Source organism: Fringilla coelebs (assembly GCF_963513975.1).
Source record: "Fringilla coelebs genome assembly, chromosome: 4".
NCBI classification, from domain to species: domain Eukaryota; kingdom Metazoa; phylum Chordata; class Aves; order Passeriformes; family Fringillidae; genus Fringilla; species Fringilla coelebs.
Genome location: NC_140032.1, coordinates 60017726 through 60045458, shown reverse-complemented (window position 1 = coordinate 60045458; position 27733 = coordinate 60017726). Strand labels below are relative to the sequence as shown.

The following is a 27733-nucleotide window of genomic DNA, read 5'->3' as shown; positions in this document are numbered from 1 at the left end:
TTGCTAAAGCTCAGGTGGCTGTTTTTTCCCTTGCTGGGTTGTAAGATGTGGGGAAGTAAAGAAGCACTGGTTTCCTGAGGATAAATAAATGTATTTAAACTGTGTCAGTTCATGTAGACAGCTAATTCTGTAATGCGTTCATTTGATGCTCCCTGCATCAGGAGGGTAGCACTATTTCTTCACCAGCAGCTTGAAGCTGTATCACTTTGAGACAGCATATGACATGCTTATCTGACTGATAGCATCCTGTAGCATAAGCTTTGAACCCTGAGAGGGAGAAGACAGATGGAACTCTGGAAGGCAAAGGGAATGTCATCTTGGATTTATCTTTATGCTGAACAGGATTTGTGCACTGGGAAAAAAAAAACAACCTGCAAAAATGCCCTGTTACATACATCCTTGCAGTGCTAGAGATTGATACATCACTGGAATACACCAGCAGTAGCTTTTGGCATGAAGTCATCTGACAGATCAGAAAGTAGGAGAGTGTGGGTATTCCTTTGCATCTCTATTTTTTTCAAACACATCCTCATCTGTTTCAGTGCTACTCAGTGTAAGCTTCCTTTCCTGGTCACTGTCCTCTTGGTCTTGAAGTGGTTCTTGGTGAAGCTGCAATGATCTGGACTTTTTGAATGACTTTGAAACTGATGCATTCTCCCTGACCTTACGCTTGCTTAGATGCCTTGTTTCAGCTTCAGTGAGGTTTCTTTCCTTTACCATAAGAGTCAGTTTGTCCATGACATTAATATGATGGTCTGTGTTACAGCAGTTCTTGGATATCTGTTGGCCTTTGAAAGAAATAATGCATGTCTGAAGTCTGGAGTTCGGGAAGAATGTTTGTAGTGCCTGGCAAAGGAGAACATTCTCCTTTGGCTCTTCTGGTTGGCTTTTGTCTTCTCCTGAGGAAAAAAAATCAAAGTCAGAGTTGCAGAACCTCTTGCACCTCTGCTGTTTTGGCTGTCTCAGGTTCAGAAGTGTTTTCTGCTTCTGCCACTTGTGTCAACTTGGAAGGGCAAGGCTTGCATGACATTAGGTTAACTTACCTGAACAATTTTTTTGCTTTTTCCTCTTTATTTCTTCTTTTAATTGGCTCACCTCTGCTAAGAGTTTCTCTACAGATCGTTCACTGACTTCTACTGTAATGCATATTTTCTGCAAGAAGAAGAGTGTGTTGATCAGACTAACGGTATTTGCAGTAGCTGACTTCAAAATTGTTGAAAAATCCTTGAAGGTACTCATGGTTAAGTTGGACACAGAGTAGTAAAAACTTAAGTAATGATTTGGAGGTGGATTTGTCAGATAACTTAAACTTTGTGTTGAACAAGGTGCAAGATGCTTTATTTGATCCCATCCAGGCAAAGGAGATCTAACAAACTACAGAGAGTACTCGTTCAAAATAATCCTCTTGTGAGAATTTATTTATGGACTTGAAGATTAAACATTGTACTATAATCAAATGGGAACTTAAATCCTCAGCTTTGAGAATGTAGTGTGCAGCGCAGTAAGTAGAACTTGCTGACCTTTCAGATTATGCATGTTTTGGACATGGCTTTGTTTTCTCATGCAGTGCAAAATGTTGTAGCCCTTGGCTGCCTTGGTTTTGTAGAACTGATGAAGGCCTGCCTGGCTTACCTTCAGTTCCTCCTGCAAGGTGGCGTACATCTCATTTATCTTATGAACCTCTTGTAGGGATCCATCTTCATGGAAGAATTCTGACCTGTGACCAGGAATAGAACAGTATAATTGCAAGCTAGTGATCCCAGTGCTTACTTAGTAGGAGCTTTAGTGAGTAAAGAAGCATTTTGAGCTTCAATGCCAGATGCCTGTGTTGAGACAGACAGCTCCTGGCAAAATATGGGACTGAATTAATTTCCTAGTATGCCGGAATGATAAGTAATTGTAGAAAACAGGTCAACCAGTGAAACAAGGTATGGCTATAACATTTGCAAAAGTACTTAAATGCTTTTATAAAAAAGTAACTGCAGTTGTGGTAGTGGGAAGCTACAGCTGTCAGTAAATACGACATGTATTGTACCTGTGTTGTCTCATGGCTCTCACAAAACCAGAGGATACACAGGAACCGGACACTGTTCTGTAACCTTGCTGTTCTGCCATGCCCAAGTTGGTAACCACCAAAGGGACTTTCTGGAAAAGTCTTAAAATGCATAAATATGAAAACATGATCTATTAATATCCAAAGATGTTTCATTGAAAGTTAAATGGTTTTGGCCATTCAGGATCCAATGGAAGGGTTACAGTATGGTTAATCCTTGCTAAATGTATTACATGTACAGATGAAACTAAAGGCAAACTCCAAGAGCAACCAGAAGCTGGTTTCCCCTCTTTCTGACTACAACACACACTAATTCAGCATTTGCTTGCTAAGCCTAGCCTGTGAGCAAAATATCTCTGAAGATAAAGTTAACACCAATTTAAATATTTTGATGAACCATGTATGGTTGAGGTCCTGTACACAAAACAATTTGATCCGGTGTAGTTTATATGTGTAAATATACTGACAGTGTCTGCTTGGTGATGCTGGCACTATAGATAAAAAGGGCAATCCCAGAATAGAATTCCAGGATAAGCCTTTAACTGGGCTGTGGCAACATAAGGAACAATCTTATGCAAGTTTAAGTTTCAAAGGGAAAATATACAGTGTTACTGATTCAATTGCAACAAAGTAGAGAAACTTTCAAGTTTTGGCACATGCTGTAGACATTACCCTTCCTGAGGCCGATGTAGAGCATGTTCCAATCTGTAAGTAGAACAACTTTCTGTCATCACACTAGAGGTTAAAAGGAGGAATACAAGCCCCTGATTTGATAGGTGTGACTGCAGGTTTTTATGAAGAACTCTTTCCCGGAATGTCATGGTCTGGTCTGTGTTACGTCTGAATTTGTACCATCCTATTACACTCTGCAGGCAGAAGAAAATTCACAGTTACTGTTGAATCATGATGTCCCTGTGTGTCACTGAAGCAAGTTTTATCCAGTGCAAAGTCATGTCTGATTTGTTTGCTAGTAGGTGCATAGTCAAGCAATTAGTTAACTTGAAACCTTTAGAACTTCTAAGCCTAATTCCCATCTTCTTTCCTTCAGAACCATGTGTTGAATTGGTCTGTTTCTTAGCCTGTGTTCAAGCTGAAACTGCAAGCTTTTTTCTGTTTTGCTGCTTCTTTTCAGCTTCTACTTTCCCCTTGTAAAATTTTGTTCTGTGGAAAAAAGTTTTTTTTGATGTAGGGGTCCTTAACCACTTGTGAGCTGACCATAACTGATCTTTTAAGGTGGAAATTGGTGCAATTCCTTTGTGATCCTTGAAGTGTTCACTTGAGAAAATAGTAATTAAAAATAAAGTTGTGACGCATATGTAGGCAAATCCTAGTCCAAGATAAGCTAAACTGTTTTTGTTTTTTTTTTAGAGGAAAAGTATCTAGCTGCCTTGACCAGCAGCATGAGGGACTATAAAAGGTTTAAAATGAGAAAAGAAAAAACCTGGATGCAAGAGGTATCCAGAACAGCCTCCAAAATTTGAGTGAGCTCTTCAGTATGGTTTACATTTAAGAATAAAATACCTTCTTACAGCCTGATAGTATTTTCTTCAGGGCAAGTTCATTCAATTCTCCTGCAGAATTATAAAAGCTATAAGAAAATTAGGACAATTAGAGGGGAAGAAATTAGACTGGAAAAATAACTTTAGCATTCTGAGAATCATCTCACTTAAAAAAAAAAAATAGTACTGTTAAGGGTGAGGGGTTAGAATGTATGGAATGCTTTTTTTTTCAGTGTGTTGACATTATTCTGAAGTTTATATGGTATCATAGGTCACCAGAAGGTGCAATATGCTTTATCTCTATCTCTATATGCATAGACAAACATGAAAAAAAATAAAGAACCAAAATAGGAATAGCATAATTTGCATCTGTAATTCCAAGAGGTTGATACAGCTACTATAGTTACAGCTGTGTGATATTCTTACACAATGTAAGTTTAACACTTGAAGAGTTCAGGTTAGGGTTAATTTTAAGTTTTCAATATCTGTTTCCTTGAGATTCTTACCTGAACAACTGGTAGCATGGAATATGCTTCTGTATGTCTGGAAAGAGAAAGTAACATTACTCTGGGTTCATCAGCTCAAGATGTATATTCTTCTGCATGCTATGATCAACATGGAACTCATAAAAGGACCAAGAAAAATTGAATGCGTTAACATAAAATTAAATAAGGTGAAGAAAGGAAATGTTTTTAAAATATATTCTAATTAATTTTGTCAAATGTAAAGGGACCCACTTATATAAACTGTATTTTTTGTATGCTTTTCTACTATGTCAACTGAAAAATCAAGCTGGGTACTTTTGTCTTTTTCTCCTTCTGCTGAGTGAAGGAGAAATATGTAGTATAAAGGATTTCACTTGCATTATTCAATGCACATCCACTCCAATCACATCAAGATGATAACAAAAAATACATCTGGCATCTGCTTAGTGAAATTATGAAAGAGCTTGCAGACTTCACACACATAATTTTATAAGCTCCAAATGAGGTAATAGATGCTAATACATTACAGTTCATATCACTGATAGACAAAGCTTTTCCAGGGCAACTGTAGTCCAGAAGAGTTTGTGATATAGCCAAGACGAGGGTCTAACCCCTAAGATTTGTTTCATGTAACAAGATATTTGGCAAAGAGTAGCCATCCAAGGAACTAGGAACTATTATTTCTTTTAAATTACTGTGTTTTCTGCAGTAAAATTGTAATCTTTTTAGTAGTTAAAATGTTACAAAATAGCCCTTCCCTGTGTTTTCGGTTGTTTGGGTTTCTTTTTTTTTATATCAGCGAAGCATGTAGGATCTTGGAGCTTTGATCATGCCGTAGACTACTGTCCCTCAAAACTGAAAACTGTCATTTACTGCCCAAAACCAAGCAGGCTATGAAAAATGTGAACACACTAACCGATTGTATAAACAACTTCAACATCATCCATTTGTGAGTCTGTGATGCTGTTCTTGGCTTCACCTTTCACATCTCCAAGGAGAAAACCTTCCTTTAGAGGGGAAGAGGGGGGAAAAAAAAATCACATTAACAGTAGCATTGAATAGACACTCTTGCTCTCTGTGCTGGTGTGGCCTCACCCCCCTGTCCCGTGTGCAGTTTCAGGTGCCACAATGTAAGAAAAATACAAAGCTATTAGTAAGTATCTAAAGGAGGGCTGCAAAGATAGTGGAGACTCCAGAGGGGAAGCCACAGCAGGAGTGGCTGAGGTCATGTAGACTGTTCAGCCTGGATGAGAGTGGGGGGAGACCTGACCTCACTGCATTCTACAGCTGCCTCAAGAGGAGAAGTGGAGCTTCAGACACTGATCTCTTCCCTCTGCCGACAGTGACAGGACCCGAGGGAACGGTATGAAGCTGAGTTGGGGCAGGTTTAGGTTGGATATCAGAAAAAGGCTTTTCCCTCGGAAGGTGTTTGAGCAGTAGAACAAGCTCCCCAGGGAAATGATCACAGTACCAAAGCCTAGCAGAGTTCAAGAAGCGTTTGGACAGCACTCTCGCAGGCATGTGGTGGGATTCTTGGAGTGTCCTGTGCGGGGCCAAAAGTTGGACTACGTGATCCTTGTATGTCCCTTCCAACTCAGCATATTCTGTCATGATTTTCTTTAATACCAAGTGTGAGTGCTGTCTTCAGGAAAGGAAAAATGCTGTCAAAACGAACTTTTTCTATTTTTTTCTTTTAACAGAGTGGGTTATCGCTCATCTTTCAATACTAGTCCGCAGTCAGGAAAAAATTCTCAGCGACTCAGTGCTGTGTCTTGGTGGGTTTGGGGTGGCTCCCGTGTTCACTAAGCCCGAGCACTCCGCGGCCGTGCGGCGCTGCCCGCCGAGCCTGGGGCCGGGCGACTCGGGCAGCGCTGCGCTCGGCCCGGGGCGGACATGGCGCTGCAGCCGCCGCTCGCCTCGTTCGAACACGGAACACCCACCCACGTTTTTCCGCCGCTCGCACGGAAAAAGACTGCCGGGCGCTCTCCCGGCAGGGCCGGTCGGGGGAGGCCCGGCGGCAGCGCGGCGGGGGAGGCCCGCCCCTCCCTCCTTTCCCACCGACCCGGACCGGCCCTCCCCCGGCACCCACCGTGTCCGAGTCGGTGCTGAGGTGCTGGAAGGTGAGGGCGCCGAACACGAAGCCCGAGAGCAGGGCCGAGGTGCTCTCGCCCTCCATACCAGTAATGGCGGGACGGGCCGCGGGCGGGCGGGAGCCCCCAGCGGCCGCCGGCGGCAGCGCCGCGCCCGGGCCCGGCCCGCCGCATCCCGAGGCGCCGGGAGCGCGGCCCCGCGGCCGGGCCCGGGAGCTCGCCTCAGCTGTAAAATGCGGAGTTCGGAAAAATGCTCTTAAGAGGAGGTGTTCTCTGAGGTTTCATCTTTGTCTGCTTTCAAGCCTAGTCAAGAAGGGAGATTTAATACCAAGGCTCTGCCTTCGAAACAGGACATACAGCTGTATGTCTATGCACTGCGCTCTTTGAGAATGTGGGGAGAATCTTCTGAGCTAATGACCTAATAAGATGTGATAAGGAGGTAATAAAATGATCGTCCTAAATAATGATCTGACAGCAGTAAATTGTACCACTTTTTCCTCAGATGTTGACTGTTTGCAGAGTGCATGTTTTGTATTTTTTAAGTTGTCACATTTTACTTATTTTAATACTCGTTCTAACATTTTTTCCCTGTTATAACAGGTGTTCCTGATGTATCAGTCAGAAGAAAGTCCTAGGAAACATTTTCAGGAAGAGAGAGTTACAAGTGACAACATTCTTTGTAATGTGATCAGAGACCTGGTCTAAAGGCCGCAGGGGTTTTACCCTTTTACTTCAGGAGAGCAAGTGTTTGATTTCATAACTCATCAGGACTATAGGTAAGCACAATCTTAGCCCTAGGCATTAATTTTCTGACTCTTGAAATAGGATGTATGGACCTGTGGTGTTTCAAGAGGTATTTCCATGCTTTTTAGGTCACACACATATTTTTTTGGTTGCCTATAAAATTAATATTTTCAGTGCAGTTTCTTTTCCCTTAATTTTTTTTGCAAGATTTAGAAGGAGTTCTGGCATACTTATATTCAAATAAAATTCTTTAAGTATTATTTGAAATATATGTGAATGATGCTAGTATTTAGAAGGGAAAACTATTGTGACTCTTAACTAATGTTACAGTAGAGAGAGGGACCAGGCAAGACTTTCATTTCTCAACACAGTCATAAATTATCTAGATCTCTGAATAAGGGGATGACAAGTCTCTGGATAGTACAGAGTGATGGACAAGGCTGATGGGGAAGAGCTAGCATGCATTTCTTGCAATGCAGACCATGTGGTATTAAACAAATGGGTAACAAGTACAACACATCTAATGGGATTTATTACAACAAATGATTCCATTATAGACCATATTGCTGTGGTAGAGGCAACAAGAACAGATGATACGACAAGCTTCTATAGCTGTTTGAGGAGAAAACATTGAAAATGGACACAAAATGCTCACTCAGTTCAGGAATTCTCCCAAAGGACCCTGTGTTGTGCTTGCTGTCACTCCTAAGCCAGAGCTGGGAGAAAATTGTATGCATTTAATCAGTGCAATAAGTTTTAGGCATTGACAAATTAATTTATTGCATTCAGTGTCAATGATACACAAACCACATACAAGATTTATATGGACAATATATGAGATAGGTATTGACAGCCATGCAATGCCTACACATCTGTGGGTATTTATACATTACTGAGGCAAACAAATGTAATCAGAACAGTAGTAGGTTTCCCTGTTTTGAAATACAAACGCTCAAGCCTGTTGTAAGCCACAGGATACAATAAATGACTTTCTGTAGTTGTTGAATTCATCTTGTATGGAAACAATAATGCTTCTGTGGTCAGAGCTAAATTTGTTACAGTCATTCTAATCTGAGTGATATAGTAGTTAAAGATACTTCTTCAGTGTTTTCATAATTGGTCTGTTGATGGCCAAAGATAAAGCATAACTAGCATTACTGTGGTCAGATACAAACATGCTCCTGTTTGGTGGCATAGATGCAATCTATAGAGACCTAAAGAATAGCAGGCATAGCTCAGAGTGAGAATGCAGAGGAGCACATATTTGTACTTCAGAACATGAAGACAGTGTGTTTTCCATTAATAAATATTGCACCTGACATTGCTTCCTATGCAATAGGCGACCTCTAAGGTTCTTTTGGCCTTTTGGAGAATTTTCCACATGTAAAGCCTGAACCTCAGTCTTGATAAATATCAAAACAAAACCACCAGAGATTATTTCACCCTTGAGTAGCAATCAGGTAAGGAGTTTGATGAATGTGGGGTTGAAACATTGAGAAAACATAAGCAAAACTAATAAAGGCTTTTTGTTGTTGTTATAGCTGGTTAAAGTTTAGTTGAAAAAAGAGATGTTCTTAGTAGTTTTCATTCTGAGTACACTCAGCAGAATTACTGTGGTGTAGAATGTTCTGATCAGTCCTGTTTAAACACTTTCTTATCCTGAAAAACATGATCCTGGTATCCTTGGATGTTAAGTGATGCTGGTAAATCAGCCCAGGTTTGCTGTCTGACTCTGTGTCGTTGACTTACAAGACTTTTCTAAATAGATCAGTCTGCTTTGTAGCATGGCAAAACTCACAGAGAAATACCAGGGAGCCCTACAACTGGTGTCAGAAGAATAATTTTAGCAATAACACCATCTTCCCCTGCTTAATGGCCATGTCAGGATGTACTTCTGTATACTGGCTGCAAGCAGCTTTGGACAATGTTGCTTCTCCAAACAGTAAAAATTACCCTGCATATTTCCTAAAAAAAGGATCAAGTGATAGAAGGTTGACCTTGATTGACAGTCATGATCATTGTCATTTGCCTCAGGTAGAAATACCTCTTTGTTAATCCTTAGGGAGTGTGTTACTTCAGCGTCTGAAGCGACACCTGGCTGAAGCTGATGTGCCAGTGCTGCTTTGGAGCAGTATCTGCTGGGGACATGTGATGTTTGGGTGTTCTGATAAGAAAGGCAGGCTGAAAACTCTCCCCTGACATCCCTTTGGAATCACTGGAATGATTAGTGTTGGACAGGAAGGAAGCATACCTGGAAAGAGTGGTTGCCAAAATTTATGTGACTATACGATTCCTTCTTTTTGAAGACAAGGCAAGTGTTATTTCCAGGCTGTGTTCCCTTTGTGTATCAGAGGGAAAGCAAAACCATAGTAGCACTCCTTGAAAGCTATTGCTTCCCACTGCAGATTTTAATCTGTTCACAGTATATTTGAACCTGCTTAAAAGCTGACTGCTGTGCAAGAAAGGGCTGTTTATACCTGATTTAACCCTTCCATGTGAGGCACTACAAACAGACACAGGCCAGTGTAAATGGGTCGTAATTCCAGTTCCCTCCGACAATTGGCAGTTAGGCAATAGGCAATGTTTTGCAATATGAAATTAGTAGAATGACCTCAAGGGATCTAGAGCCTGGAGTAGGCCGCTGATGCCCATTCCATCACCTTGTCATTTCCCTAGGAGGCCAGGAATTGTTTCTAGTTAATTTGTTATGCTTGTGGGTGTCATTTGAGATTCATTAAATTAAAGGGAGCTTTGCTCTTGGATTCCTCCTGTGTCACCCACATTGCTTTCTTCTAAGTTGGGTTCCATTCTTCCAAATGGACAGTTTTCCTGTTTTCTGGTGGCTTTTCCTAACGTATGGAACCAAGCGCTTGTGGTTATTTGGTATAAATTCATCACTTGTTATTTATTGGACCTTACAAATCAGTGCTACATTCTGTTGCTGCATGATTATTTCATTATTTGCAATACTTTCCCTCTTCTGGATTAAGCCTCTCTCACAGCTTCTAAACTGATATGATTGCAGCAGGCTAGCTCTTGGTAAGAGGGACAAAAAGGGCAGAAGAATGACATGCAGAATATCTGTTCAGTCAGTGAATGGCAGAACTAATTCTGAAAGAAATTATTTTGCTGAGGAAATTTATGTAGTCACATTGCAAACTGTAGTTATTCAGCGTAGTGTTGGATGCATATCTATTCACATTGGAATTTGACAAAAATGACATTTCATGGCTCTTCTGTAGTAGTAGTAGTAATAATATAATATAATATAATATAATATAATATAATATAATATAATATAATATAATATAATATAATATAATATAATATAATATAATATAATATAATATAATATAATATAATCAATTATTGTGATGGGGTGCAAAAAGCTATGCCAAATTTCTGACCAAAAATAGGAAACTATGTTATGAATTGCCTGAAGAAATAAAGAATTTCCTTTCTTCTTCACATTGTGAGCAAGTTCATTACCTTCATTCAGGGCAGAGATAAAATTAAAATCCATATTCACTTCTATAGCAGTCTCAAGTGTTTTGGAGTTAAGACGTACAGTGCTTAGAGCATCACGTCTCAGTTGTTTTTATGCTTATGGTCTCAAGAGCAGAAGGATGCTTTAGAAGCCTCAGCAGCCATTTTTGGCCGAAATTTAACAAAGTTAAGCTCCTTGGTCATGATTGGACAAGTTCTAGTACTCAGATTTAATCCTTAGTGGGTTTTGGGACAATTTTCCATTGAATTACAATTTTTATTCCATACTGTTACTAGGTAGACATGCAGAATCTCCTTGATTTTGGTGTCATTCCCAGTTTGGGTGGTTGAGGTGCAGATTTTTTGTTTGTGTGTTTTCTTTCTCTCTTCAAACCATGTGACATCACTGGTAACAGAGTAGTAAGAACATCGAAATGGTTTTCATTATTTCAGGAGGCACAAAGTGGATAAAGCAAAGAATAATTGTAAGAAGAGCCTTGGCTATATGGATCTTGTAGTACCTTGGGCTGGATGGTTTGACCACCTCAATAGAGAGGCAAGTAGAAACTCTTCAGTTCTTTCTTTATATGGTTTTACAGAATAAAAAACAACTCTACCTTATCCAGGAGAGGAAACTTCTTCCTCCCACCCAGGCTAGGCAAGTCTGTCTTTCCCTCTATGCTTTTAAGAAATTATCTGTCTTGTGTGTGCCTAAACTTGCTGCTGAGGCATCCCACCGTGTGAGTCGCCACATCTTCCTGTTCCTTGCAATACTTCATTTTGCCCCCCTTTCCTGCCTCAAATCAGGTCCCAGAAATTACCTCCACCCTCCCGCCCACGGGGTTTTTAGCACCTAGGCTCTGTGCATACCGATCCCCTGTGCCGAGACTGATGGCAGCTATTCACAGGTGCTGCCAGGTGGATCAACGCCCTCTCCTCCAGCTCTCCACAGGCCGTGCTAGGGAATGTGTGTTGGATGGGCAAGCCACTTGAGGAGCAGACCAGAAAGGAGAATAAGGAATAGTAGCTAAAGAGAAATGGGTGACTGAAGCTGTTTTACAATGGAGCATTGTTCCTAGAGAAGCTTTTTAGCGGGTCAGGTAAGAAACAGTGGTAAATGGTGTACCTGGCAGCAGCAGGGTGGAGAGTGAGGGGCTTAACATTGTCACTGGGAGAAAGAGCATTGGGAAGGCAGAAACACTTAAAAAACAAACCCAGTGAGGTTTTTTGGAGGATATAGAAGGCTCAGAAGGTGGCCAGCAAGGGGAGAGAAAGGTGAGGAAGTTAAGTAATGAAAAGATGCAAAAGAGAAGTTATATTGCTGGAAAAGATTGCAATGTAATTTGAAAGACCTGAGGGATGTCATGCAGCAAATCTGAAGGCACAGAAGCTACTCGACTCACTCTGTGGTACAAGAAGCGTGCCATGGATTCACACGGGCTTGTGAGTGTTAGGAGTCTGTGTGCTGGTGCCGGGGTGTGTGGTGTAAATTAGAGGTGGTGCAGCCCCCTCTGACATCTGTGGTTCTCTTACTGCCTTGACAGTGTTGGATGCACATTTTACAAAGGATCTTTGCAGCTGTTTTCATTTATAAGGAATCTCGCTGCTTCACAACACAAACCAAGCAATGGTACTTGGGGATGGGAATATTTTAAAAGGACAGCCCCGGCTTCAGACAAACACACCGATGTATTGGCAAAGGGAAAGTCTGTTGTGAACCAGCATGTCACTGTCTTGGAAGTTGTGCCCTAAATCCTCCTTCCACCACGGCTGGTTAATTTGTTCTGTGGTAAGGTTGTAAAGAAGAAGCTGGTAGGTTCCCCTGAGGTTCTAGAGTTATTCACCTTTATATCATCTGTGATGCATGCAAAAAGGCAGGAGAAGGGTGGCTGTAAGGAGTTGAGCTGTAAGGGGTATTTTCTAAGAAATACTGAATTAAATTATTGAAATTTGATAGGCTAGAAGGAGAAACAGGATTATCTATTGCAATTCAACTCTGTAGTTGAATATGTGCAAAGATAGATGGCTTGTTTCTTCACCACAGTGTATTTTGTAACCCTGTAATACAGGCTTTTTTGGTGAATTTCTGATAGAGATAGAGTGGAGGGGAGCAGGTTTATTGTCTTGTCAGTCCTTGCCTGCTGAAACTTGCATCTTCATTTCAAATGTGTTATTAAAAAATAAAATAAAATAGAAAAGGCCTGACTTGCACCTCAAGCTTCTCTTTCATTCATTTGTTCAAATACCAAAACAAGGTAGTTATCTCACCATGACATAGAAAATCTGAGTGAATAAGTCACAGATTTGTGCAAACATCAGTTGGAGAAGTGCTTCATGTGTATTAATAAAGAGAAGATTTTAGGCAGTCAGAAAAACACACCCACTTAGCTCTATATTGTAATTTATTGGCAGGACACCCTGTGAAAACCAGTTGTCACATTGACGAGGTTCCTTATTGGCGGCATCTAATTACCTAACATATATTATTACTTATCATGTTTTTTCTTTCTTCTCCATTGGTGAGTGAATTCTTATCAATTACAAGGAAGTGGGTGGAGTTAGGGCGGGACAAAGGGTAGAAATTACTTTATCATTGAGAGTATCAGTAGTGTCAGTCTTCAGTGAGCAACAGCCTTCTCCTAGAGACAGCTTTGGCTCTTAGAATGTGTAATTTTTCTTTGCTTCTGTCTCTTGAAGCTTGCTAGGTTCTCCACTACAGATGAGCATATATTCTCTGAAAGGCAGCTGGTTGGCATTTTGGAGGGGCAAACATGGAAGAAAATAGAGAAGGTCACGGCCTTGCAGAAGGCAAGATTTTGTCTATCTGGATGATTTTGTTTGTGGCATTAGTTTTGTTGCCTTCGATATTTCGAGTGTCACTGGGGATTTCTCATTTCTATGTGAAAATTGTAATTAAAATGTTAGAGGTAAGTTGAGAAGTGAGTTCAAAAGGTATGTGTTTGCTACAGGACATGTTTAATAAAAAAATAAAATTCTGTACATTTTATAGAAATGCCATAAAAGTCATTAGAAAACAAAATCCATTAACTTGCATATGTTATTTGCAGCTTTATTTTATATGATAATCTTTTGAGAGGTATCTTTAATGATATCTAGTTATGTGCTGGCTTATCATCTGCTACTGGTTTGAGGTTTTTGGGGTTAGAGATTCCGTGGTATTTTCTTCTAGTTCATGCTTGTTGGACTGCTTCATGCAAGTAGAATACTCATGACAATCAAATATAAAGAAAAAGATCTCTTTTCTTTGTGGAGTTGGTAAGTAATAAAAACGTGTATTTTAGATGTATATAAGTTTCAGTGGTTTTATTTGGATTGTTTTAATTGCATGGAATTAATATTCCAGATAAGAACACTGATTCTGTGTGTTTGCTTCACCCAGTTATAAATCTGGGGGATCCAGTAGTTACAAGTTTTGCTGTACAAGACTTAAAGGAATCTGTGTGTACAACCTTTTAAAAGTATGATTTTTCTAGAGATAAACAGATAATGGCTAAGGTGCTGATCCTGTTTCTATCAATAAAAGGTTTCTGGGGCTTTTTGTAAGCCGGAATCCCATTTAGGTTTTCAAGTTTGGCTTTTGATATCCATTATTAGCCAGAAATAAGTGCTGTGAATTCATCATATTAAACAGTAAAGCATTTCCGTTTTCCAGTAGATTGACTTTGTGCTTCTGGCATGAACCTCCTTTCTGTGAATATACTTCCTACTTGTGGCAGAAAACATGTTACTATTATTTTTGCAGTTATTATTAAGCCCTTGGAATAATCTGTTTTGTAGTAGAACATGTCTGTAACAGTGTGATACAGTTAATATCATGACCATCTTACCTTGCCAACTCTGTCTTTTATCCTTCTTATGTTTATCCTTCTTTTGCTTGTTGTTGTTTGGGGGGTTGGTTTGTTTGTTTGTTTTAATACTGATTAGGAGCTCTTGAGCAGTATCTGTCTTCAGCTGTATGAACATCATTTGGCATAGTGCAGATGACTGCAAAATTTAGGGGTTACTTAAGTTTTTGAGATACTGATGTCAGCGGGCAATGACTGCCTCCGGTGGCTGTATGTAATATTGGCCTTTATATGTAAAATATTTTTTAATCAGACAGTGGTATGCTAATTAAATTCTTATTCATACCCTAATTAAGAGCTACTCTAATATCAAACCTGTCTTTAGAAAACTTTGCTGCTGCAGTTGGTGAGCGTCAAAATAATTTCTGGGGTTTTTTCCCCTGTGCATTTCCCAACTCCAAGAGATGTTTGACCCACTCAGTGTGTGTTTTAAGTAGGAAGGCACTTCTCTTTGGTAAAGCACTTGAAGTATTTTTCTGTCCACAGTTTTTGTAACAGTGATAATTCCATGCTCACAATGTGGAGGATCAATGTAGTGAAAAATAAATAAGTTAATTGTTATCTCATCAGCTATAGCCTTTTGTGTCTAGTTCCCTGTGGCCACAGCAGCTAATAACAGGAACAGCGTAACTCCATGCACTGCTATTTAGGCTGGCTCATTTTTTTCTTTTGTTCAAAGCTGTTCCCTAATTGTCCTGTGGGCAAAAAAAGGAGTTTCTGTTGTTTTCATCTTACAACTAATTCCAATGGTTTTCTTTGAAGTATTGTCAAATGCTTCTCATTGTGCAACAAAAGTAGTTAAGAGCTATCTTGGTGGAAAATGGGAGGGAGAAAGAATGGAGGGGGTGTTAGGTCCCCTTTGCTTGTAATGTGGCCCACTAGACTTAGCAAGAAAGGATAGGACTGCAAAACTCTGGCTTAAAGCTTGTGCATGGAACTGCTGGGCCTAATCTTGGAGTCCTGGGGCTTTTTCACCAGAATACAGCCACAATTGCAGCTTGGGATAAGTCAGCTTTAGGCAGGCTTGTTTGAGATATGAAAAACCTGACATTGAAACCCTGGAGAGGTGTTGGCTGGTTTCTAGCTGTGGTGGTGTGTTCCTGCAATATTGCTAATGGGATAATGCACAGAGACCATCTGTGGTTCCTGTTGTCCTCTGGAATGGTGAAACAGGATGCCTTCCCGGAGAGCTGAGCCGGAAATGCTGAAGATGCTTAGTCACATATTAGCACGCTACTGACTATATTGCAGGAATATCACTGCTCGAGGAAGTGCCAAACAACTGGGTGATTCTTCAGCAAAAATCAAACCTTGAGCATTATGGCTGGTCACTCCATTGTGTTGCATTTGACTTAGTCTGTTATGTAGACCAGCAAAATTAGTAGAAAACTTCTCATCCAAGATGTTTCTTTATATCTGTTTCTTACAGTTGAGCAGAGGAAAAGCATGTTTTATTTTCCTCCATGTTTGGCAACTTGAGAAAAATAGAATAGTGGAAACTGAAATCAAGGACTTCAAAGTAAAAAAAAAAAAATTGCTAAATTTTGTTTTCAAAGAAAGTATATCTTTAGACCTTACTTAATTTGTTGGAAGCAAAAAAGGTGTTTCAGAATAAAACTCAAGTTTTCAGATCTATCACTAAGCAATGAGTAATGGTGGCATATGATAAGTCACTTTGATTTCTTGACTTCACTGAAGTGTTATAGCACTGTGAGTGGTGATTGGAATAAATGGGAAAAATGTAATCATGCATGGAAATAATTTTTACCTTCTGCTGCTTTTCCATCAAGGAATCTAGATACTTGTTATTTTAGAAAGAAAATAAATCACTTTATAAAAGCAGCATTCAAGGTTTGAAAATTTGGGGTGACTGCTTTTGTTTGCAGGTGCTTTTTGTGGTTGGGTTTTTGTTTGGTGGTGTTTGTTTGTTTGTTTGTTTGTTTTTTAAATTTTTTTGAGGACATATGGATAATATAATAGCAAAAGACCTCAAATACAGTAATTTCTCAATTGCATATATTAGCCCATAATTCTTCTTCTTATTATTACCCTAAATTATCCTTCAAGTATTTCTGGAAATTATACAGGTGAATGTGGTTTGGGTTTTGTTAGGGTTATTCTTTCACATATGCTTGTAAACTTTTATTTGTAAATAATATCTTTTCTCTGAGCTTTGTCCATCCTGGGATTTGTTGGAGATGAGGATAGTAGCAAAGCTGTTCCAAGAATGTTACTCCAGTGGTTGCAAAGGAAGATGCATTTGCTAGGATGAAATCTATGCCATGCTCTCAGAGCCCTCTGAGGAGTCAAAGAAACACATTAAAAAGCTGTAGCTCTATTTACCAAGAAATGTTCTGGAGTTCTACAAGATATGAACTTCTGTATGAAATTGGAACATTGCTTCTTCTAGAGAAAAAGAAATCAGCCAGCTAAAAGTTGTGAGTAGTTTTTGCATTGAGAGCTCACTTGTACATGGAGGTAGCTCGTATGCTGTGAACTCCTATGGCACATGTTGCTGACCCTTCAACTGGTGAAAAATTGCACTGCTGCGCTTTTAAATATATGGTCATCCTTAGGTGGTCTCTCCATCAAAATCCAAACAAATTATATCTGTGCTTTTATCCCAAACAAACCCTTCTCAACCCATTTCATCAGTCTTCATGGAGCAGCCAGGAGATTTGTGAGTCCTTTTCGCAGCCTGAGGGTGGACAGTCACATCTTCTCAGACACTGAGTGTAACACTCACACCATTTGATCTGTGTTCATGTTTGTAATGGGCAAGGGGAAATAATGCCAGGCAGAAACCACTGTTGAGTGAAGAGGTCACAAGTGCTTGATCTTAGATGGTGATTTTGGATGATGCTGAAAACCTACCAAACTTCTCTTTGACACTGTAGTGGAAGACTTTATATGGAGGAATTGCCCCAAAGCCTTTGTCACACATGAGGAAAAGATTGAGAAAAGTTCATGTAATGAGTGATTAGAAAAAACTTTTGTGAGAATATGAGAGAAGAGGTAGTAAAATATGGGAAGAGAGGCAAAACTGAGTTATTACATAGTATGGAAAGATGGAGTATTGACCTGTACTCAATACAAAAGATAAAAGGGAGGACAAATCCTACAAGATATGAAATTTCAGGAAATGAACATTCCACATTGTATTTCATGTCATGTCCTGTGAAGACAGTAATTAACATAAAGAAGTATTAGGCATCCTCATTTTGTTTAGAATGTAATTACAGGAACCTTAAACAAATGACTGTTGGACTGCTGGACTTAAGCTGTCAGGTATTCAGTGTTTCAGGTGGGATCAACTGTTGGGTGATTGGACTTCTTGTATCCTCATCACTTCAGAAATGGGAGTGAGGGAAAGCGCAACATCTGAGTTCTCATACAGTCAGCAGATGTAGGAATGAAGTTGCTACATTTAATACTTAAATTCTGTGTTAGTTGCAACATCTGTGGGGTTTTTTTGTAAGGTATTTAAAACATCCTTTCATTACTGTTTTGCAACAAAGACCAGCGTGACAGCTCTGTCTCAATGCTGTGCAATACAAAGGCGATCACAAAGCCTTGTTTCGTTTTGGAAAACAAATGATACATACAGACGCTACCAAAGGCAGAGCAACACAGTAGCCACTGCAGAGTTAGTTAGTCTGGAGTTTGACCCAGACAGATGGCTTTGGCAGGTGTCAATTCAGTGGCTGGACTGAAAGCCTAAGACCTAGGTGACTCTACAGCTGTATTCCCTCCTCACTGCTTGTTCTTCAATCTCCCACGCCAAGCCATGAGTTAGGAGAATTTCATGTCCCATGATGGTTTGTGGAAATATATTGCCTTTTTTCTTACTCACATAATCTGCCCAAAGCTTTCCCATGGTACATCTCAGTTCTTGTAGTAGAAGACAAAATGGATAACTGCTCCTTAAGCACCTGCTCTGTGCCAGTCCAGACTTTGTAGATGCCTGTCTCAGCCATCTCAGCCAGCTCTTTTCCAAGCTAATGAGCCCTGTGTAACTGTTCAGCCTTTGAAAGCTCTTATTCGTCTTTCTGGGACACTGCCTTTGTAGCCTTGACTATTTAGTTTAAGTCTGCCACTTTTGCCTCACTCTTTCTCTGTGCTAGGAGGCAAGATTTTATAAATTACCAGTAAGCTTTATAAATTTTTGTGGGTTTTGACTTGTCTTGCTCATTTAGATTAGTTAACATGTATTTTTGGAGTCAGCTTGGTCAGTGACTGTCACCATCTTTCTATCTGGGAATCAAAAGCCAGCCTCCTGGAGGTGTTCCAGATCCTTCAGGACAGTATGAGCAAGCTCATTTCTGGCAATCCTGGCCAGCTGACAGGTGCTTTTTTATGTAGGAGGACAATGATAGGCAAGATAAGGGTGGTAGACAGGAAGCGGGAAAGCAGAGACTAAGGCAGAAGTCTTTATTTGTCAGTCTCAAATATTTTATGTTTTGTACTTTTTTCCTCCCTCATGCCATGCAACTATCCTAAAGGATGTTGGGGAAGGGATGAGGACCTGCAGTATTTTGTAAAGAGGTTAAATTTGCCACGTCTGCCTTACTCTCTTTTGCAATGTTCCTGTACTTGTTCTGTATGTTCTTTCATTTCTCTGTGTGTGGGCTGCTGTTTTCATGACATCCCCTGGCTCCACCATTCTGAATGACTCTCCATGTGTTGCAAAAGATTGGGAGATGATGTACCTGTTGACCTTTTCAGGAGAATAATTGGGAAGTATAGACAAGATGATGCTCTGTGGTGCAGGTTTTTTAATTTCTTTTTTGAGGTTGTTTGCTTTATGGTGTTATTAAAGAAGGTTTGTATGGAGTTTAAAATGCTACATTAAAGCCTATTCTGCCTTCACTTTTTTCTTTTCTTTTATAATGGCTGGTAAAAAAAAAAAAGTCAGCTACAGGTAACTAAAATATCCTAGTTATGTCAAGGCAAGGTGTTCATTTTGTTACTGACTTAACTTTGATAGCTACAGAAAGAGCATGCAAAGCTTGAGGGTGGCAAAAAGCTGGTTGATGTTTGCACATGTGACATGTAATGGAGTGAAGACTGAGATCAGCTTTGTGGTGACTTGTGTGGCTGCACATGTCAGCTGGAGGGAAATACACTGTTTAGCAAGAGTTTATATGAAGCAGATGGATTATCTTTATCTATTGTAGATGGGAACCCTTAATAGCAGTTGAAGGCATAAACTGAGTGGGTCACTGAGCCTTTAATAATGAGCAGAGCCTACGCTCGAGTGTCCTATTCCCTTTGTTAGGGCAGGTACCTTGACATAAATACAGCCAGATTTTAGTACTCATGGGAGCTACTATTTATGTGGCTATGTATGTATGATGAAAATATTCAAAACTAGGAAAACTTCAAAAATCAGACATATTTTTATATTTGATTTTGCTAATGGAGAGTTTTATGATGCTCTATACAAGGAGAAGAAACTGTTAGCCAAAAAAATGAATACAGGGAAGGGTGAAAGCTCCTTACCATAGCTGCTACCTTCTGAAATACTATTGATACAAAATGTTGCCAGCTCTGTTTTCTGTCAACAGAGACCAGTTGAATACCCTCAAAATACGTTAATCTCTTTTACTCTTTAAAATCAATTTTTTAGTTCTATTTTTCTGGCATACCTCTAATGTCAGTCATATTATTTTGTATAATCCTATTGCTTGAAGCTAACTGGAGAACAGATAGTTTTGGATACATTAAATCTTACAGAGTCTCATAGGTAGCTCAGTAACTTGTTGGACCCCCAGAAAAAAAACAACTGCCTGTGTCCTGAAAAGAAGTTTGAGCCAAACAATTTTTCCTGGAAATGGCAAAAGGTAGTCTATGTAACAAATGAAACAGGAGGCCTGCAGGGCACCCTTCAGACTTAATTTGAAAAATGAAAATCCTAGACCTGGCAGGGGTAGAAGAGGTTCAGACAATTCACCTGAGGTAATTGCAGAATGTCTGGAAATGATGAAATGAAAACCATCAACATCTCCTTTTCTTGTTTTGGGAACAGTGGGCCACACTGCAGATTGAGGAGGGAGTAAAAAAGCAGAAGGCGATGGCACTTGAAAATTTAATCTCCACTGGTAAGATCTCTGGATGAAGGGGAAACAGCACTATTTATCGTGTAAAAAGGCAGTTATTTAACAATCTTACTTAGAAAGGAGTTTGATGAGCAAATATCTGTTGAAGCTATAAACCTACATAAGCATGTTATAAAAAATATAATCTCTGAGTTTTGCGAATAAAAGGAATTAGAGACTAGTGCGTGTATAGAAAGACATTGCTGATAGGCATTTGGGAAGTGTCCCTGTTTTCATAAGTATTTTTTGCTTTTGGGCTCCATCACCTCTCTCTTTACAGGATTGGGAGAGTGTTCTTTGTGCTTGACATGGCTCTGCATAGTTATCTTTTGCTTCTTGAAACTCCTAGCACGCAAAAAATCCAGGCTCTCAAATAAAAGTTACCGCATTCCATGGATCACAGATAGAATTTGCATTCTTTTCTAGACATGAGGATAAAATCCAAATAATTTTTTTTCCCCAACTATTTTTCCTTCTTTCTTTGACTAAAGAGTTAATTTCTCATAGTTATCCTTTTACTTGTAGGCCATTTTTAGTGATTAGTCGTGTGGGCTGCTTGGTTTGTCAGCTAATAATTTTCCGGTCTGATGATTTCTTGGGAGTTGAAGGTTTTACTGAAGTGCAGATGGGGGAAAGTTTTGTGATCCTGATCAGGTAGAGGTAGGTTGATCAAGATAAATTAAATGAATTTTTATGATGCATATTTAATGTCATCCAAAACACCCCATCAAAAAAAAAAAAAAAAAAAAAAAAGAGGTGGGGGAAGCAAACAAAAAAACCAAGTGTTAGCTGGTAGGAACCAAGAGAATTTTAGTCACTGTAACCAGCCAGATAAGAATCTGGTCTCAGAGTGACCTCAGGAGATATCTGAGACTTGCTGCATTGCTGTCCTATGGGGTGTGATTTTACAAATAGCAGAGCAAGAATGTGCTGTCATTCTTCCTGCATAATATGTCTGTGTAATGCTATGGATGTCTGGAGGGAGGGGGGGACCCAGGCACTTTCAAGTTTCTTGGTAGGGAAGTGACTCTTAAGAGAGAAGGGATAAGGGGAGATAGAAGGTTCCAAGAAAAAAAAAAAAAAGCAGAGGAAGGTGTTTTTTACAGCTGGGAAACAATAAAGCTAATCAGCATCAGCAAGAACAATCATACAAACTCTGCCTGAATTTGAGTCAAGGTACCAGGAGGGATCTGCTGTCTTGGCAGTGTATATGTGACGTTTCTAGGTGTGAGTGCCTATGTTATTTGATAAACAATAATGAAGTAAGTGTTGTGCTCAAGCTTTTATTTGCAGCATGATCAGAATCCTTTTCTCCTTCCTCAGCAACTTAGGGGCGGTTTATAGCATAGGATTAGAGAAGTAACTTGTGGAATAACTGGCAGTACATAAATGAGGCATAGCAATGCATTATCGTGCTTGAGCAGGAGAGCTGTTTCTAAAAAGCATATGTATTTCTTTATATCCTCTTTGGAATCCATGTTGTTCTTTTCACCTTGTGGAAGGAAGGCTCATTTCCTCATGCAGGGATCATCCAGAGAGATGAGACTCCCATGGAAAAGGAGGTTGCTGGCCGGTGCCAAGGATGTTTCAGCCTTGCTGATGTCATGTACTTTTCCAAGAAGGGCTGCGAGGCAGTTGCAGAGGATGAAGTCACTCGACGGTTCTCCTCTGAGGAGCTGCTGTCTTGGAATCTCCTCAGCAGAACCAATGCCAACCTGCACCATGTCAGCTGGAAACTGGCTGCTGTGTGGGTCACTGGCATCCTAATTCGGTATTGCCTCCTGCTGCCTTTCCGGTGAGCCAGACAGGGTTTGCTGGGATTGTATTTCATGGTACTTTTTACAGAAATTGTCAAATAATATACTGTTGGCTAGTGGAGGAAGGAGAATCTGGCATGACCTTTCCAAGAAGCCATCTAAACTCAAATATCCCTTAAAAAAAAAAAAAAGTAAATTTCTCACATTCTATATATTTTATTAGTAATTAATTTGCTTTTAAAATCCAGCAAAGCTGGATTAAGGGGTTTGTGTGCTCGTTAGCTAGTAGTTTGTTGCTAGTTAGATGCTATTAATGCTGGAAGCAAGCATTGTGAAGTGGATTAAAGAGCCAAATAAGAATACCTTCTTGCTTACTCCTCCAGTTCTGCTTCTTGCCATTTACTTAAGATTATTTTACTTCGTAGCATCTGCTTGTCTGTTTTCAGCATCCTGTTGCTGGTGTTGGCCACTTCTGTAGTGGGACGGTTTCCAAATGGCAGGTAGGTATTTGCTGAGGGCTCTTTCAATTTCTTCTGCATTTCTTTAAGGATTTGAACTAGTAGTTGGAACACTCTGCTGAGGTCCAGAGGATTGATGTGGACTATCATGGGGTGACTTTTTCTCTCCTGTAAAATTATAGAGTGTTGTGAGAGACAGGTATGGCAATGGCATCTGAAAGCAGACATGCAGTGTGAGCCTTAGTATGGTCTTTGAGGTAACAGAAATTTGGGATAACTCAGAGAGTTTACATTGCACGTGTCACTCCAAAAAACTAGAAATGTATCTATGGTTTCATTTCTTTTAGAGTTAAAGGCTGGCTGAGCAACCAGGTCCAGATGATATGTGCCACCTTAGGTGTCCGATGTCTGAGTGGCCTTGTTAATTTCCATAACAGGTAAGTGCTGCCACCCTGCCCTTTATTAGTCTGGAACTTGTTTCTGGCAGTATTTAACATCTCAAGTTTTGGAGCAGGATTCTTATTCCATTACTGCCTGGATACTTGGTGATGGTACAACTTGATCCAAAAAGCTGTTTGGATCATCCAGACTCTCTCAAGATGTTCACATGCCCTCCTGTGTTTCCTGCTGTGTATTGGCAGAGTGTGTGTAGATGATGTAGTACTCTTCAGACACTTGGATATTTTTCAGTGCATGCCACCTGATTGGGATTGTAGTCTGGAGAATAAACATTAACTAATTACTTTTATGATTGTCCCTGCAGGGAAAACAAACCACAGGAAGGAGGCATCTGTGTAGCCAACCACACATCTCCATTGGATGTCCTAATCCTGGCCAGTGATGGATGCTATTCCTTGGTATGAACAAGACAGTTGGTAAATATCAGTAATGTTGAGATGCCCAGAGATGTAGCATTGGGTAAGAGGATGAACTTCCTCATAGAACATTTGGGATTTGACAGCATTCAAACTCACATTCTGAACTCCAAAAAAACTAGATGTGGGCAGGTGTGTGCACATGTATGACCAAGGGGATTGGTATAATCTGTCAATAAGCTTAGAAATGGTTGCATCTGTGTTTCGAATTTAATAATTTAAGTGTGCTTGTGTGTGTGTTTGCTTTATAAGAAGTTTCTTTTGGGCTTGCAGGTTGGCCAGGTACATGGAGGGCTTATGGGACTTATTCAAAAATCCTGCATGCAAACTTCTCAGCATGTCTTGTTTGAACGTTCGGAAATGAAAGACCGTCACCTGGTGAGGAAAAAGTAAGGTAGTGAGGTGTTTGCTTCGTTGTCTGGTCAGGTGCGGTAATTTGTCATCAGTGTTGACATTTTTTGTCATCTCTTTTTTGTTGTTTTTGTTGTTGGGTTTTTTTGTTTTGTTTTGCTTTGTTATGTTTTTGTTTTGTTTTTTTTTTTTTGATGTATGGTGTTTTGATTTTGCCCTTTAATGTAGGCCAAAGAGGAGTTTCATGCTTTTGACTTGTAGGAAAGACAGTTGTCTCGGAAATGACCGGTTTTAGTGTCAGTAATCTGCTTGGTGGTGATATTTGTGGTTTTAAGTGATGCAGCAAATGTAGTAAGACAGTGACCTGTAACTTAACTAAACGTGGAGAATCATTAGATACATATAAAACTGATGTTGGGAACCTAGAAAACATGAAAACTAGAAATTTGGAATATATTTCAGTCCAAAAAAAAAGTTTGACTGCATTCATAGCTGGAATCTGGGAAGTTATTTTCACCTGCTTCAAGTACCACATTTCTATGGTTAAAATGGAACTTCATACAGCTTTGTAGAAAATCTACTTTTTTAATTACAAGAGATACTGAGATAAAGGCCTGAAACCAGAACATATTCCAGATGAGGCAACTGACTGGGCAAAAGGCAATTGGGCAAGGGCTTTTGTCTTGCGTGAGAGGTAATGAATGTTTAGATTCTTAGACAAAATAAATATGAAGTATGCACTGAAATTTTATTTTCTCTCCACAGAATTAGAGAACACATTGCAGATAAGGCCAAGTTACCCATTTTAATTTTCCCAGAAGGTAAGAAGCAATTGAACTGATTTTTTTGCTCTTCTCACTTCTTGCCATTGAATGCAGTTTATTATATCCAGTCTTTAGAATTGTGGTTGTTTTTAGTTTGTAGAATTAATTAGTTATTGTGAGATATAAAGGTCAGGTTCTAGTATTTTACAACAGTTTTATGACAGTTTATTTACTGTAGCATATAACAGAATGAAGACATACAAGGTTCTGGGATTATGTTCCAGAACTAAAGCTTACTTTCTCCTTTAACAACTAAGTCTCCTTAAGACAGTTTAGGATTAATTTCCTGATCCTTTTCTCAGAGTGGATTAAGCCCTTCATCTATTTTAATTCTGACCAGGCACCTGCATTAACAACACATCGGTAATGATGTTTAAGAAGGGAAGCTTTGAGGTAGGAGGAACCATCCATCCAGTGGCAATCAAGGTACTGTAACTGCAGTTTTCCAAATATGGAAGGATTGGTTGCAAACGCTTCTCATGTCAGAGAAGCTGTTCATGTGTAAGCCTTGAAAGGCATATGTTTGGTGTGCATAAATTACTGAATAAGCCCCGAGAGACAGAAACTTGTGGTTTTAAACAGTATGGGAAACATATAATTTCTGTCCTGGCTCTTATGTGCTCTGAGGATAAGGGCAGTTTTCTTGGCACTTTCAAGTCTTTCTGGGTAGCTTAGCAAGGTCACTCTAGATCTGGAAATATTAGTTACTTTTTCTGGCACTATAATGTTACCTGATCTTATGGAAGTTCTTAAAACTGGTGTGAGCATTGTCAAGGAAACCTTTGTAATCAGCATATATGTAGATGATGAGTTTTTACATTTTGAATAAATCTTTTGCTATAGTTGTGTTGCAGGTCTGTTATAGTTTGATGTCATGCATTGCTTGTAAATGTTAACTGTTAGAAACTTGTAATAAATGTTGGAACTTTACTCTGAATTTACTGATGCTTTCAGGAGCCGTGATTAGTTGTGCCTGTTATTTAATAAGTTGAATTGTGACTTTGTGGCCAAAAAAAAAAAAGCCATTTATGTGATTTAAACCAAGGCAGCTTATTCTTCTTGTCTTGCAGTATGACCCCCGCTTTGGAGATGCCTTCTGGAACAGCGCAAAGCATTCCATAATGACCTATGCTTTTAATGTGTTAACCAGCTGGGCTATTGTCTGCAATGTGTGGTACCTGCCACCGATGGTCAAAGAGGTTCTTATACTTTTGTATGTTTTGAAAGTGCTTGTGAAATGTTGTCTGGAAGGAGGTCTGCATTACTACAGAAAGTGCTCTGAATCCTTATTGATAACTTAATGGACAAACACGAGGAAGCAACACTACAATCCAGCTCTTGGATTTATCTAGGATACATCCCCTGCTCTGGCCAGACCTGGGACTTCAGGTTGTGTGTTGTTTGAGGGTGTCCCAGAAACCAGAGAGCCTCCCATGTAGTTCTTTTTGGCACCAAATAGTGGCAAACCAGGATCAGCTGGAACTGCTCACATTTGGCTCATGGGTCAGGCATAAACCCTACTGCCTGTTGTCTCACAAAACCTATCTTTTTAAATGAGGCACAGAGAAAATGTCTATGTTGTAAAGCAATTAATGCATATATTCTTTCCAGGAAGAAGAAGATGCCGTTCACTTTGCTGACAGAGTCAAAGCTGTCATTGCTGCTCGGGCAGGAATGTCTGTACTTCCTTGGTAAGAAGCAACACTTCTAGAATTGTTTTTAAAGGTGCTCTGTATTCTGAAATATTAGCATGGAATCCTTTAAAACTTGCTTTGTTTACACTGTAGTCTATCCACCACCCTTACTGACTCTTGAGTGGGTAAATGTTACTTTATTACTTGAACAATTACATTAGAATAATATGGTAGATAGAGAGAAACAGAGCTGACAGGTGGATCTAGATAGCAGGCAGTATTAGGTGAAAATTAATTACTTGCCTGTTAAATGCTGGGTTAAAAGAAGGGCATTGTGGTGTTGTAAGTTTTGGCAGTATAAATCACTTAGCATTGTCTTACAAATGTCAACATTAAGAGTGGAAACTGCTTTGACTACATAGTCTAAATATAGTAATGTTTTTCTGCCTTGACCCTGCAGTGACTTTAAGGCTGTTTCTTTTCTGTATCTTTCAGGGATGGGGGACTGAAAAGGAAAAAGGTCAAAGAGTCTTTCAAGGAAGAGCAACAGAAAAAATATTGCCAGATAGTAATAGAAAATGGATCTGTGGGAAACGGAAATGTTTGTTAAATGCTATTTATTTTATCTCATTTTTCCATGACTTATCTCTACCAGAAAATAGACTGTCTTTATATTAAACCCAACATGTTTTCCTTCTGTTCCCGTAAGATATTTTGCATGTGACACAGCAGGGAAACAATAAAGAAATATCCTTATTTAAAGCAAAGTACTATAATTTTATAAATAGGAAAACATAAAATATGCTAATATAGTTCTCCCTGATGCTGAGAAGAATCTACAGTAAAATTATGTTCATTAAAATATGACTTTAAAATATTTGCAATACCTTGAGGACTTAAATGATTACTTATAATAAATCATCTCTGTACTGCTAGACTCTCTCAGTGACTTAGACTAGCAATACTCCTGTGAGCCACAGTAACCATGTTGCTCTAGAGATAGATCTCCTGATGTCACAAGACATGAAGCATTTCACCAAAATGTTTTCTGAATTGCATGTTGGAGAGGAAGTGTTGTATGTCAGAGGGAAAAAGCAGATGCTGACTTTCTCCTCCATGCCACAAGACCAGGGATGGCATTGTAGAATATTTTCTGCTACGACAAAGAGCAGAACAGCATCCAGGGCATCACGTCCCTGATGTCTGGGTGTGTGAAGCTGAGGTAAATTAATCACAGCCAAGGACAGTGTAATAGAAAATATCCTGTGTTTTTAAATCATATCTTGTGGTTTTGTTAGATCCCTTTTTGAGTCTGTTTGTATGCATTACACAAATTAAAGAAAGCCTATGATGTGACATCCACTGTCCTCTGCTGCTGTTATTTCTGGATAGCTGCTTGCTTGTGTTACCACTGGATGTGAAGGCTGAGGATTTGGTCTCTAACAAGCCCACTCTCCAGGAACAGATCAAGTGCACTTAAGGAGTATGCAGTGGGAATGTTTCTGTCTCCTAT

General features: G+C 39.6%; 2 protein-coding genes across 5 annotated transcripts; one reads left to right on the top strand and one right to left on the bottom strand.

Moving 5' to 3' along the window:
* Positions 1-307: 307 nt before the first annotated feature.
* On the bottom strand, positions 308-6257 carry ABRAXAS1 (abraxas 1, BRCA1 A complex subunit). 2 transcript variants are annotated; one of them, XM_084204857.1, is made up of 9 exons: positions 6127-6257; positions 4954-5044; positions 4059-4095; positions 3575-3624; positions 2726-2919; positions 2036-2155; positions 1633-1717; positions 1044-1152; positions 308-899 (listed from the first exon to the last, which is right to left on the bottom strand). In XM_084204857.1, the coding sequence occupies exons 2-9, from the start codon at positions 4978-4980 to the stop codon at positions 472-474; spliced, it is 1050 nt and encodes a 349-aa protein (XP_084060983.1). In that variant the 5' UTR covers positions 4981-5044; positions 6127-6257; the 3' UTR covers positions 308-471. The 2 variants fall into 2 exon arrangements, with proteins under 2 accessions (XP_084060983.1, XP_084060982.1); XM_084204856.1 differs by having other exon boundaries at positions 3575-3641; positions 6127-6251.
* LOC311153209 (glycerol-3-phosphate acyltransferase 3-like) lies at positions 6048-27576 on the top strand (the record flags this gene model as incomplete). 3 transcript variants are annotated; one of them, XM_084204855.1, is made up of 13 exons in its annotated part: positions 6048-6157; positions 6728-6903; positions 20252-20324; positions 21846-22116; positions 22504-22578; positions 22884-22973; positions 23300-23393; positions 23685-23800; positions 24528-24583; positions 24927-25012; positions 25657-25785; positions 26198-26277; positions 26716-27576. In XM_084204855.1, 11 exons carry the CDS (start codon positions 20297-20299, stop codon positions 26828-26830), a joined length of 1140 nt encoding a protein of 379 aa, XP_084060981.1. In that variant the 3' UTR covers positions 26831-27576. The 3 variants fall into 3 exon arrangements, with proteins under 3 accessions (XP_084060981.1, XP_084060979.1, XP_084060980.1); XM_084204853.1 differs by lacking the exons at positions 6048-6157; positions 6728-6903 and adding an exon at positions 13129-13284; XM_084204854.1 differs by lacking the exons at positions 6048-6157; positions 6728-6903 and adding an exon at positions 13152-13284 and having other exon boundaries at positions 22525-22578.
* Between the last annotated feature and the right edge of the window lie 157 nt (positions 27577-27733).